Source organism: Diadema setosum, chromosome 4 (genome assembly GCF_964275005.1).
Source record: "Diadema setosum chromosome 4, eeDiaSeto1, whole genome shotgun sequence".
In the NCBI taxonomy this organism is placed as follows: domain Eukaryota; kingdom Metazoa; phylum Echinodermata; class Echinoidea; order Diadematoida; family Diadematidae; genus Diadema; species Diadema setosum.
Genome location: NC_092688.1, coordinates 28,153,406 through 28,167,804, shown reverse-complemented (window position 1 = coordinate 28,167,804; position 14,399 = coordinate 28,153,406). Strand labels below are relative to the sequence as shown.

General features: G+C 39.8%; 1 protein-coding gene across 2 annotated transcripts; it reads right to left on the bottom strand.

Annotated features, from left to right (window-relative positions):
- Window positions 1–212: 212 nt before the first annotated feature.
- Window positions 213–13,123, bottom strand: LOC140227087 (electron transfer flavoprotein beta subunit lysine methyltransferase-like). Of its 2 annotated transcripts, none has more exons than XM_072307516.1 (5): window positions 13,005–13,123; window positions 9,071–9,265; window positions 7,043–7,306; window positions 4,901–5,031; window positions 213–3,082 (listed from the first exon to the last, which is right to left on the bottom strand). In XM_072307516.1, exons 2-5 carry the CDS (start codon window positions 9,256–9,258, stop codon window positions 2,727–2,729), a joined length of 939 nt encoding a protein of 312 aa, XP_072163617.1. In that variant the 5' UTR covers window positions 9,259–9,265; window positions 13,005–13,123; the 3' UTR covers window positions 213–2,726. The 2 variants fall into 2 exon arrangements, with proteins under 2 accessions (XP_072163617.1, XP_072163618.1); XM_072307517.1 differs by lacking the exon at window positions 13,005–13,123 and adding an exon at window positions 10,745–10,868.
- Between the last annotated feature and the right edge of the window lie 1,276 nt (window positions 13,124–14,399).

The following is a 14,399-nucleotide window of genomic DNA, read 5'->3' as shown; positions in this document are numbered from 1 at the left end:
GCATTTTGGACACTAAACTGTTGCAACACTCACATAATATACATAAAGACTGTACTATCAAAGATCCTTCAGGTATTTTGCACTTGCTCAAACCTCACACACACTCACATGATTACTTCTTTCAGTCTTATTCAGATTTTGTTCAGTGATGTGGAAATCATATACACAAACACACACACACACACACACACACAGGTGTAGCCATGTTGTCTTCTCACTTATTTTTCTGGATCACATAGATGCATACATGCAAAGAAGAATAGTATACAGATATGTTCAAACACACACATTCATTTTCATAGATATCGAGACAAGAAATCAATACCTGCACGAAAAGTTTAGTGTACATGAAAACATGTACTTAAGTTGTTGAATTGTAACACATGAGATGTAGTGCTAGGATGGCCAGATTGCCTGTAACTGACCTCTCATCATAACAAGTCTAAAACAGTTGTAACTCATTATTACCCAATTTTGTCGATTAGTTGCTAATACATAATGATACAAGGATGGTTCAAACAGCCTTCACTTTACATAACAATGTCCCTACACACTGCATAATACAGGCAACTCTCATCATAACAAAGACCTCAGGACCAGCAGTTTGTTTGTTTGTTGTTTTTTTTTATTGAAATTTTGCTCATGGTCAAACAAATAATGTATTCAAACAATCCCCCCTCGACATTTTTCGCAACTATTCCGCCGCGCGAAATTTTTTGACCGCGCCGTTCGCTGACTTTTTCCTTTCAAGTCTTGCACATCTTTTGACACCATTTTTGCGAAAATTGCGCTTAACCGTTATGACGCTGCACAACCTTTTATACATGCCTGTCAGACCGAAAATGGCTCAAAAACATAATTTTGTGTATAAAGTCTATGCAAAATTGAGTTTTCTCACCTTACTCATTAAGATATGATTATTTTCACTTTCACAGGCTGAAATCAATTGATTTTAGCATAATTATGATTGAAGAAGGTTGTCATAAATTTTGCGGGAAAAAAATGATAAAACAAAAGGTCAAAAAACAAAGAAATACATAAGAAAATAAGTTTGATACCATTTTTTTTACAAAAAAATGCTACAAAGAATATTATCACCAAAAATAAGAATTCTAGGAGCTCTACTTTCTGATTTAGAGCAAAACATATGATTTTATGCATATATTAGCATAATTAATTAATATAATGAAAATTTCCATTTCTTTTTGTTAGTGTGGTAGATTACGCCACAGGTAATGCATGTGCCAAATTTCATGGCGATTGCGTGATCGACAGCCGAGATCTCTTGGGGGGGTTGAATCAACCCCCCTCAGCCACAGAACACCCCAAACAGCCCGGCCTGGTTAGGGTTAAGCATTCTACCACCCAACGTTCTACCACTACAGAAGCCTTCAAAGATTTCTTCTTACATAACCGTTATAACGGGAGTGTGCCGTGTATAGTCAATAAAGTTTGTTTACAGAGGACTCCTGCTATATCGAAGTCCTCGGGAATGGCAGTTTTCTTTCGTTATAACCAAACAAATGAACAATGAAGAACAAAGAACGCGTGATGTTGCGGCCTGAATTTTCAGTTCGTTGTAACCAGAATTTCATTATAACCGTGTTTGTTATAACGGGAGTGCACTGCACATCAAACTTTCTTCAGAATTTTGTTTCTTAAGAGTGATTTTATTATTATAAATATTTTTATCACTTTTAAAAACCTGAACATTTGAAACATTTACTGAACTACATGTTGTGATTACAGAACACAAAATCTGCAACTGGGCTAAACTCTGGAAAAACTAGAAATGTCGCTACAGCGACTGGTTATACCCCCGCCAAACAACATTTCATAAGCTTTGGTCAAAACAACATTTCATAAGCTTTGGTAAAAAAAACTGAGGAAGTAGTTAAATCCGCAAGATCTTTCCTTGATCTTCTGCCATTAATATGCCGTTACCATGGCAACGTACTTTCGGGTACTGTCGAAAAATGCGTCTTGCACATCTACAACCAAAGGCACACATCTGTACCAAGTTTCATGGAAATTGGGCAAAAACTGAGGAAGTAGTTTGCAACACAAAATTTTCCATCATTTTGGCTCATAATATGTGAGCTGTTACCATGGCAACATACTTTTGTCACTGTCAAGAAATGTGTCATGCTGACCTATATCCTAAGACAAACATTCAATATGAATTCCATGAGAATTGGAAGAACACTGATGAAGCAGTTTTGCCATGAAGCATTTTGCCCTATATTTTACCAATAACATGCCGTTACCATGGCAACGCACTTTTTGCCACTGCGGAAATATGTGTCTTGCACATTAACATATTCAGATGAACATCTGTGCCTAATTTCATAAAAATTGATCAAAAACTGTGGGAGGAGTTCGCGACGCAAGATTTGTACCCATTTTTGCCCATAATATGCCGTTACCATGGCAACGTACTTATGGGTACTGTCAAAAAATACGTCTTGCACATCTACAACCCAAGGCACACATCTGTGCCAAGTTCTATGGGAATCGGTTGAAAACTGAGGAAGTAGTTCGCGACGCAAGATTTGCAACGGACCGACCGCCCGACCGACCGCCCGACCGCCCGACCGCCCGACCGCCCGACCGTCCGCTGATTCCTATATACCCCCTTCAAACTTCGTTTGGCGCGGGTATAAAAAAATAATTGTAGCCAAATTATTGTTACATTTGCACATCGGATGACATGGTGATATCAACTGTCAAGTGACCAGTTCCCACACCAAGCCAACACTGTGTCCTCTGTTTTCTTCAATGCAGTTAGCAGGCAGATTAACCTCGTATAGTTTTTGCAGTCTCTCTTGTAGGGGATGACCCTGCAGGAACTGCCTTCCTGGGTCACCAATCAGTACTCGACATTTGTTTCTCCTCACAAGGTTATTGAGCCATAGAGAAAGTCTGTCTATGAAGTCTCTATCATAGAACATGTCCCCAAGGAACACAACATCCCAATGGTCAGTCTCATCATGTTCAGCACACTCTCTAATTATGTTGTTGGTTGAAATCTCCAGCTCTACTCCATTCAAGGCAGCATTCAGTCTCATCGCCTGGGCTGCAACTGTCCATCCATTTGAAAGTAAGAACAAAAATCTCATTTAAAAATTACATTGAAAGTACAGGGTAAAATATCAAATTGAAACTGACGTAAATGCCGCCTTAAAATCCAATAAACTTACATTCAGTAATGTGTCACTTGCCTAATGGCTTTGATCCTCTTCATCCTATGGAAACTGAAAAATTTTACATAAAGTGAAGGGAAATAGCAAAAATATATCTTTCTACACGTTAGACAAAAATCAACAAAAATACCATAGATCATAACGATCCTTGTAAGGACTAAAGAGATGATGGAGATGTGAAAAGTTTGTATGCGTATGCATCAAGTGGCACACAACACTGATTGACAGTACCTCGTCTATATGCCCCTCGATCGACCTAGGTGTCTCAAAATGTCTCAAAAGCCATCAGTTTGCCTAGACTAGGACCCCGTTTACAGTGCGCGTTTACACTGAAGCGGGGCTGGGCTCGGCCGCGGCCGAGCCGCGGCCGAGCCCAGCCCCGCTTCAGTGTAAACGCGCAAAAGGCCAAATGCGAGGCCAAAATTGGCCTCGCTCTGGAGGTGGTCTCGGCCGCGGCCGAGCCGCGGCCGAGCCCTGCCTCTTCTTGGTGTAAACGCAAACTGGGCCAATTGCGCGGCTAATTTTAGTCTGGCTTCCAAACCCTCTGCCTGTATCTTTCGCTATTCAGGATATTAACCCCCTCAACGTCGAAAACTAGTATAGTTTAAGGTGGTTTTGTCCTGCAAAGGATTTTTTTCCTTCGGCAAAGGCCTTTGCCCGAACGGCGACTTCGTCGCCAATGAATTCATTTGGCAAAGGGTCTGAAAACCAGACAATACCAAAGTGCGTTTGTTTACAAGCAGAGCGCCACTACGACAAAATATTGAAAGGTTTGAATCAAAAGCGCGGCCGAGCCCAGCAGTGTAAACGGACAAAATTGCGAGGCTCGGCCGCGCAATTGAGGCCGGACTCGGCCGCGGCCGAGCCGCGGCCGAGCCCGGCCCCGCACTGTAAACGGGGTCTAAAATATCACTTCATGTATTGTACAGCTAACATCATGAGAGAAAATGGCCTGGTAGCACAGGTAGACATGGGAGGCCCTCTTTAATTGATCTTTATTTGCTACCCATTTGGGAATTTGAAAACCATGATAACCTGTAGCGCCCGTAATCAGCGAATATGTGTGCATCAAAACATACAAATGCTCATTGGTAAGGGTTGATGCCAGTCAAGATTCTTCAGCTGTGTGTGTACATACAGTGGACTCCAATTATAATGAAGTCCTTAGGACTGGCAGTTTTCTTTCGCTATATCGAAATTTTGTTATAACCGAACAAATAAACAACAAAAAACAGAGCAGATAATGTTGTTGCCTGAATTATTACTTTGTTGTGACCAGAATTTTGTTATAACTGTGTTCGTTATAACGGGAGTGCACTGTATATTGAAATCAGTGATAAAGCTGTACACATTTCATTACGGGGATTCTTAAATGTATCTGAGGTGGGCCAGCCTTCCCACTCCATGGTATCCCCACACTACTGTGTCTTAAACTCAAAGTCATGATGTTGACTGCTATCTCTGTGCACATTAAATTATACCTAACTGATGCATTGTGATATCAAAAGAGTAAGGACTGTACCAACGTTCTTCTTGCTCAAAATCAAGCTAGTCAACTGTCTCTGTGTTTATGACATTATCATATTTAGAAATAAAAGTTTTTGGTTGTTACATGATGATTTCAGACAGTCACACTAGATAGAATACGGACAGACTGCCTCTTGCACTCTCATAGATGCATTATTAAAGATACACACCTTCATCAATGTCATTGGCCAATACTTTTCTAGCTCCACCTTTGACAGCAGCAATGGCTGATGCTCCACACCCTGATCCAATATCCAAGACAGCCTTCTCTTTGATGATGTGTGGGTTGTCCAATATATATCTAACATAATTTTAACATATTGTAAATCTGCGTGTCATTAAAGCATGACTTATAAAAAGTTCTCTATGACATACACAATTTTCTTAGTCTACATCAAAATTTATGGCATTGATGGGGTTTCAAACTTTTCTTGGAAAATTGTCCCGAGTGCTACAAAGACAGATTGCTTTTCATGTTTCTCTCTCTTATCTTTTTTCATAAACTTTCCCACACAACTACACCTGTGAAGAATCACAAAGGGTTGTAACCTGGAACCCTAAGATGTTCCAGGCAAAACAGTTTGGCTGTTCTCCATTCTATGTATCCCAATCTCCTCCTAATAGGTCAGCCTATCCTACTCTTAAAACCACAAAACATTTAACAAAATGAAATACATGAAAGAAAACAAAAGGGGGATGGACTATGGTTGCATGTGAACAGAAGTACTAGAAAGACAGACCAGAGCCATAAAGATACAACTTCTGAATACATTCTATTTGGCTCAACTGAAGAATGCAGTTTGAAACATGATATGCACTATGTGATCGTAATTAGCATCCTATGGTTGCATGTGAACAGAAGTACTAGAAAGACAGACCAGAGCCATAAAGATACAACTTCTGAATGGTTGCATGGTTGCGTGTGAACAGAAGTACTAGAAAGACAGACCAGAGCCATAAAGATACAACTTCTGAATACATTCTATTTGGCTCAACTGAAGAATGCAGTTTGAAACATGATATGCACTATGTTGATCGTAATTAGCATCCACTCAAATTACCTTTTATTAAAATACTTGCCAATTACATAATTATGAACATGCATAACTGTTGAAATTTGTTTTGATTTCCAACGACATGATCTCTTCTATAGCATGCAACTGCACCACTAAATTAACAAATTGAAAAAGGCAAATTAGAAATGTAGGAGTGACAATGCGGGACTTATATTACTGATCAATTTCTACCAAATCACCCCATCTCACCATGCGGCAATTCTGGTGCTATCCCCCAAAATCAAGAAAGCATTATTGGGAATCACAACTTATTCTTTTCAACCTTCTCCATCATATTTTGTGTCTTTCTGAACCATCTAAGATTGCAAACATCTCCCTAGTTGCCAAATAAATTTGAATATGTTCAAAGTTGTGCACAGCAAGAATGCCAAGGTGTGAAAGCTCATAATAGGCTTAAGAGCATGAAAAACACAAAATTTGTACCTCAGGCTCTAACATGACAGCTGCACCTAAAAGCATCAAGCATACTGAAAGAGGCTCCATTCATTTGTGCTCTCAAGTATATTAAGCCCTGTGATATAATGAGTATCAAACTCATGGGTCTTGTTTGCCTAGTGTCGGACTAGCCTTATGGTATTTGCCTAGTGTCAAGCTTGTGGGCTGTATGACACGTGGCGTGTATGAACTGTGGGCTGTAGGACTCATAGGAGTCAGACTTGTGATGTGGACCAAGCTGTAAGAGCTACAACCATTTACACTGTGTTTGACATTCATCTTAATTGGTCCGAGGCTGGCACTTTACTGAAGAAATGTAATCACATACCTAAACTCACATATCGATGACCTGAATTGGATCACAGACCATGAGCTGGTATGACTCTATCACAGGTTCTCCACTTACAATATTCTAGCAAAGTCTTAATTACTGTATGAGCTTCATATTACAACCACTGTAATTGGAGGACCCCATCTCATTGCCCCCCCAATGGGACATGAAAGTAGCAGCAATGTACCTGAGGTACACTGTATGTCTATAATCTTGTCATCACCTTCACCACAGACAGATTGCGATGAAGCTGCAGTGTTATCCTTTTGCAGGCCAAAAACAGAGTTGAATGGAACTTCTACCATGCTCTTTGTAATAATTATGCAGTTTTCAGAGCACCATGGTTGCCATAATTACCTAATAAGCTGAGGTACAAAGAAAATGCCACCGTATGACACTTTTTGCCATTCTTACAAGTTGCTTTGCTGTCATTTTGTTTTTTTGTCTTGCTCGTTTTTTTTTTTTCTTACCTTGTTAAAACTTGTCCACCTGGCCAGTAGAAAGCCCAGAATGGGTCACTAAATGGGCAGTGGTCAGTGTTGTGATGCCAGAGTGGACAAAGTGGAGTGATAAGTCTCAGTCTGATTTCTGGTGTCATGTGATCTGAGGTGACCATGGTATGTTCAGTGATGGTACTTTCCCAGCACCTGGCTGATGAGTTGGGTGAGAGAATGGTCCTGGTTCTCCCTTGGTGTTCCCACTGAGAGCTTGAGTAACGTGCTGCCAGGCACATCCTTTTTCATAACAAACACAAAGAAACATAACAAAGACACACACACACACACACACACACACACACACACACACAAAGATATGCTCTGATATTACAAATGGTGGATGATACTGGCACTTTCTTTTGGTACTGAACTTCTGGTACCATTTGAGACAAATGCTATGTACAGGTAAAGGGGTCCAATCATCATCAAACCAACCTTGAACACAAAATTTAGTAGAGTAAAATGCTTGTACAACATGTAATTCTCACTTAACTTAAAACTTTGTGTTGGTTTGAATGCAGAGCATGAACCACATTCAAAATATGTTAGTAAGGATGATATGATAAGTCTATCCACATGTACATACCGATCATTCCAGTGCACAAAGGTCTTTCATTACAACATGACTTCATGAATATTTTTTATACTTCAGCTTTTTGTTGAAGAAAGGTTTAAGTGATCCTAAGAGCAGAGGACAATAATTATCATGAATCAAAGCAATAGAATCATTTGTTGCCAAGCATCACAATTGCATCTCCAAATCAAACATGAATTCTTCTGTTCAATGTAAAGCAGTTGCTGGAGAAATGAGGCATATGGGTCATTGTTTTCAGTTGGGGTTTAAAAGTCAGAACAATAAGGACACTGTCACCAAAAATCATAAGTACATGGTAATTATGACCCTCCATAAACATTCTGATTAAGTTCAATGACCTTCATGACCATTGTGCATGTCTTTCATACAAGAAATCAAGAGACAACACTTATTCTCCAGCCTCCCTTCTATAAGGCCTCAAGTTTAACTTCTGAAGCGTACTGCATGTATTACCAATTTAAACACATGGTCAGAGTAGACAGCGTGACTGATTTATTGGAGCAATTTCTACACTTCTTACCATACTACTTAATATCGCTGAGCATATCAAGATAAAGTTACAGCTTTGTTTATGAAGAGATAACTTTTAGCCTGAATTCAGAAACCTCTGAACTTGAAAGATTTTGCCCAAATTGTAATCAGCCTTTCTACACCTAATGTAGCATACCTACATGTAGGTAAGATACAAGGAAAATCAATATGTAGGTAAGATACAAGGAAAATCAACTGAATGGTTGTTCTTACATTCAGATATTATGTTTGGGATGGACAGGCAGATACTGTATATATAGGTCAACACTTTGTAAGATTTTATTTTCGTGAATTTCACGAGTCATGTGCTATTTGTGAATTTAAAGACATGCGAAAATATTGACTCTGACTCCAACATGAATGTGAGAGCTTCATGCCTTTGGCATCCTTTGGGGCAGAAGCATTAAATCAGAATAAAATCATATATGACAAAGAATAATAATTCATGGAAATACACTTATAAATCACAACTGACCTCATTTCTAAAAGTGACAATATGAGAAGACACAGGCAATTACTGGAAAGCCAAGATGGTTGATAAGAACTACTGAATTACGTTATGGCAGCGCTATAACAGCTGATATTTTGCCAGCGCATGAAACCATGCCCACAAATGTATATGTTGTGTGTAAAAGGCCACATGGTGTTCACAACTCAAAGCAACCTGTGGCATTAACTTCTATACTGTGTCTCTTCCATTTCTTACACGCCATTAACATGCATTCAAGAAAATTGTTTGGGGAATTGTTCTCTAATTTTGTCATTAACTTTCTCTTTATTCTGGGGGGTTCAAGAAAATGTGTATCTGAAATGTAGTTTTACATTGAAAATACTTAATACTCCTCTCAACTCGTCATACCATACATTTTGCTCACCTGAAATATTTTTCTCCTAATTTTGGGCACGTTGGTCTACCACCTGTCATTGAGGTCTGCTTGTAGAAATTTTGTGGCCACGGCAAGAAGCCATTCATCATAAAAATGCTTGACCTCACACGTACGGATAGCACGTTGACATCTTGGACAAACTTTGAGATTCCACTCGTCATATCTTGAGCAGTCATAGAATTCCTGAAATTAATGTGACAACAGTACTTGTTATACATCATGTACATGTGTTGCTGATACAAGTTGGGGGTCAAATTACATTCTGACATGCATACTTCTAAACACCTGTCATTTGAAAAACCTTGATTCCTATTAGACAAAAAAAAATCTGTCTATCCGAAGGATTTTTTTCTTAATCTTTCTTCTTCTTTTTTTTTTTTACATTTATGGTTCTTCTCTGTATGGGAGGGGATTCCATTAAGCCTGACGTGGTATCCGCAGAACAACCCCCGACGACCAGATACAGACCAATCTTTCAGTCAAGATTCCTATAGTATGCATAAGGCTGCGTTCACATAGAAGTATACTATTCGGGTATTCGGGCTCGTTTTTCGAGGGCACGCGAATAGCTTGAATCGAACGATAGGATTTCCTTACACCGGTTCACATAGGAGGGCACTATTCGAAAGTACCGAATAGCTGCGAAAAGTATAGCAAAGTGGGAATCGAACTTGTTCGATTTTCTTGCAGCGTATACCGTCTCTCGTTTATGAAATAATGACAATTTTGGTCTGGATTTGCCCTTTTGCAAAAATAAGCATGTAGACTGACATTCTGATGCAGTTTAGAAATTGTTAATAAGATTTGCTAGGATGTAGGAGGAAGAAATCCTCACTGCATGGGAAGGTGAGTTGACGGTGAGGGTGATGGTGTATTCGGGGCCCAAATAGCGAATACCGAATAGCGAATAGCGAATAGCAAATACCGAATACTTCTATGTGAACGCAGTCTAATGCAGCCAAATGCTGCAACAAATTCTGCTGCCTCCCAATGTGTTTCATGGCGACCCTCAATTTGTTTTAGTCTCAGTGGAGTTAGTTTATTCCTCTTTTTTCTCAAGATATGGCCTCAGCTCATGGGCACATGTATAGTGATATGATAAGTGTATCACTGTGTGTGTGTGTGTGTGGTGCTAACCCCCGGGTGCTGTAAGGACATGTTGGGGTCGCTGGTGCGGTTAGTGCGGTTTGTACATTCGTCCATGGCATAAAAAATGCATCTACTTGTACCAATGATTACAGTAAATTGATTGTACACTGCACATTAAACATGATATTGTTAAAACATCAACCGAAGCTCTCTATTGACTTTCAGCCCCTCACAGCGCAGTTTCTAGTCCCTATATAGAGGATCCTTCGGAAGTGATGAACACAAGGTACAAGGTATAACTATAGGTACAGGCCAAAATCGGGCTTGGGTGTATTTTTGTAGATCTCTACAATTCTTCACGCTCCACTGCCTTCGCTGCCACTGGTTCACAGTGTGGCCAGTCAGTTGGTTGGTGATCATGTTCATAGTTTTATTGGTGCTTTCTCAATCAGTCATTGAGACAAGTTCAGAGATTTAGATCAACCATCCAACTGTTAGTGTTAGATCAAGAATCTATAGGAAGCCTATGGCTATGTTCATGTATTTACATTAGCGTCAGTCTAGCGAACTCACCTCTCTGGGTAGCCCGACCAGACGCTGTAAGCACGCTGTCGCAACGTACCTACGTACAGCGACTGGGCTGTGTATAGTTACTCTCTGGGTAGCCTGATTGTTAACGAGTAACATAGATAGATCTATACAGTTCTATATAATATGCCATTTGTTTTTAAAGCGACTGGGCTGTGTAGACACCTCTACAGTCTAGTTAATCTCTGGGGGTGTTTCACAAAGAATTTAAATTTTAGGTCGAACTTAAAATAATTTAGGGCCTAAGATTGACTAAAAATTATGGTTAATGATCTAGACCCTATAGAGTTCTAGCCATGTATAGCTATAACAGTTACGTATCTTTCCTATGCTGTTAGCCCGACCAGACACCGTACGAAGCACGGGGCTGTGTATATGATAGAGTTCTAGAACTAGACCTAGTTGAATTTAAATGCTGTGACCCTGTGTGTGTCTTAGTTGATCAACTTTCTAATAAAAATGAAGATTTTGGAGACTTTTTTTTTTTTCATGTGGCCATTTATCTATTCAATACAATACGAAGCCCATTGGCATTATCATGATTATTGCGGGTGCTCAGGTGCTGTTACGGTTAATTCAATATACAAGATAAAATAAATGAAAATAAAAATGGAATTATTCAATATTCTGTAGGCCTAAACATTAATGTAAATTAAATGATAAACTTAGAAGTGGGTGGTTAATACATTATTCTAATTAGGCTAATTTTGGGTTAGAATATCTACGCCTACGCTATACGGGACACTGTCTACTCTAGACCCTAAGTAATGTTATATTACGTTACAATAAAATTTTACAAGTTTATGTAGGCCTAGGCCTAAGTAAAACTTTAATACAAACTAATAGGCCTAATATCTACCTCTGCTATTAAAAAAAATTGAAAAAAAAATGTATACTTAGTCATAAAATGCATTTATATCTATGTCTATAAGTAGAAATGACCCGAAGAAATCAATAAAAACCTATAAAACCGGAAACAATAGTGAAAAATTACTCACCAACTTTATTTCACTTAGGTGGGACTAGCCCGACCAGACGCTACGCTATGTGTCGCTACTTACTTACAGCGACTGGTTAAGGTGGGACTAACGTGTACGCTGCTAGCGATTAATCCTAATTTTTGTGAGTACTTTACAACTAATTCTTTGTCGTGAAGTTTAAGCGATAATGCCACGGTTCCTTCCAAATCAAGCACCTGGTGTACCGGGTAGTTGTAAAAAAAATGAATTCTGATCACAGAACTATATAGATCTAGGTAGAATGATCAAGTGGGGTCTGAAAGCATAGCCAGTATCTCCGCCATTTTGGTTAGTCTTTTGTTACGTCACGGCTTGCATGCGCGCAGCAGGGTTTGCAGAGTTACAGCATAGCGCAGGCCTACGCTGACTTTTTTTTTTCTTTTTTACCTCCCCCTGTTCATCGCAAGCCGTGACGTAACAGAAGACTAACAAAATGGCGGCATGTAATGTGCGCGCAACTGGCTGTAAAGCTACGCATGGGTTGTGAATGGGCTTGATCAATCTACCTATTTATTCTGATACTATAGCGCGCGATTAGGATGGTCACCGTACTTTGCTAGCTGTGTACGCGTTTTTTGTTGTTGTTCTTTTAGATTTTTGGAGCTATCTGCCGCACCCGGGAGATCCCCGCAGATGGCCCTCACTGGTATGACAGTACCTAGCACACGTACAGTATCTCGCTCGTAGTCGCCCGGAGGTGCGCACGCAAATCCTTTTGGGGGTTGGACAACTCGACCGCGGGATAAGTCGTCCCTGGACAACTCGTCCCTACCCCTGGACAGCTCGACCGGGTCGAGTTGTCCAGGGGCGGGTTTGCGATTGGACAACTCGACCCAACTTTATTTGTGCCCGATTTTTACAGAATGAAACACATTTCTGTCATAATATTGACATAGGTTAGTGGAATGATGTATGAAAAAAATGTTTCATTGCATTTTAAGGCAATTCCTTTTTATTTTCTGATGCTGCGAAGCAATATTTAACGGTATCTTCTCTGCTCTGAGAGTCTCGGTGACGGAGCTTTTTCTTGTGACGAAAGCTTGCATGGTAAGGTGAAATTTGTTGAGAAATTTCCATTAAATGCTTAACACCAGCAATAAAATATGGTATTTTACATAGGTACATGTGTTTTCTATCCTTGGTGACATTTTCATGAGCAGAGGAATCATTTTAGTATGAAAAATGAAACAATTGTCTACAGTATGTCGAATCGTCTTCGTTCGTACTTGTTCGGTTTCCATATCGCGGGACGCGCGCCGCGCTGCCAGCTGCTGAGAGGCTCGGCTCGGGGTGGCGCTCGCCCACTGGCCACCGGACCCCCTCCCACGTGCACCGCACCGATACCAGCACAACTTGTGACGACAGCCTGTTTGGTAAGGTGAAATTTGTTGAGAAATTTCCTTTAGATGCGAATAACCAACAATAAAATATAGTGTTTCATATAAATACATGTGTTTTCTATCCTTGGTGACATTTTTATAGGCAAATGAATCATTTCAGTAAGAAAAATGAAACAAATCTTATGTCGAATCGTCTTCGTTCGGTTTCCACACCGCGGCACGCTGCTCTCTAGAGTGGCGCACGCAACCACCGATACCGGCCCGCGGGCCCCCCGGGCTGTAGGGCTGGCAGTCGTGCAGCTCGATGGGTGGAGCGAGCTGTGTCGCTGCGTAGCTACGAAGTCGACCGTGATCTTTTCTTCGACATTTGAACTAAATTCCAGTCAATGAAACTATTTCATACATTTCTCTTAACTTTGAACGATGTTATACTGACTAAATGGTTTGAAAAGTGTCTGAAATTTCACCGGCACTGTATTGATTCGTAAATAAGTCATCATCAACATGACAACCAGTCTTATCATGCAAGCCCAATAATTCTCCGCACTACCACTGCCATACACTTCCCACAAGCAATGGAGAACCTGACTCCATAATTGATACAGTACTGTGGGGACCAGTACTGTACTGTCAACAAATAATTGGGGAAAAAAACATAGTGACAAAAATACAAATTTTCACTCTTTTTCTTTTACTTTTTTTGTGTGGTTGGTTTGTTTATTTCTGTTTTTGCTAAAAAAAAAAGGAGAGTTGCTCTGCATGTCCTGCATTCATTATTAAAAAAAAAAAAGAAAAAGAAAGAAAAGAACAGGGTGTACACGAGGAACTGCTACTGGCTGTCTTAGCTTGTCTGAAAACTTCACATTTTTGTGTAATTCTCTATCTTTTTTTTCCACGCAATTCTCTCTCGGTCTTTGCCGAAGATATTATTTTGGAGAAAAAAAAGGCCTGTTACTTACACTACAGGTACTCTTCCTGTCCCCCACCCGTAGGTTTCCCAGACTCTGGAACAAATTACCTGACTCGGTAAGGGACTCGGCAGTTATCGATTCTCTCTCATCTTTCCTTCAACAGCTGAGAGGTTCATTTTAATGTAGTGTATTGATAACCACAGGTACGAAATACATACAATGTACATGTGTATGAGAATCTCTGTATCTTGACTTTGTTTGAAATACCCAAATGTGTCAAGTTACAGTTATATTTCTTCTCTGGGTTTCAGATTCTATATGTAAGACATATATAACATTATCTGATCAGTAATTGTATATATTTTTTTTA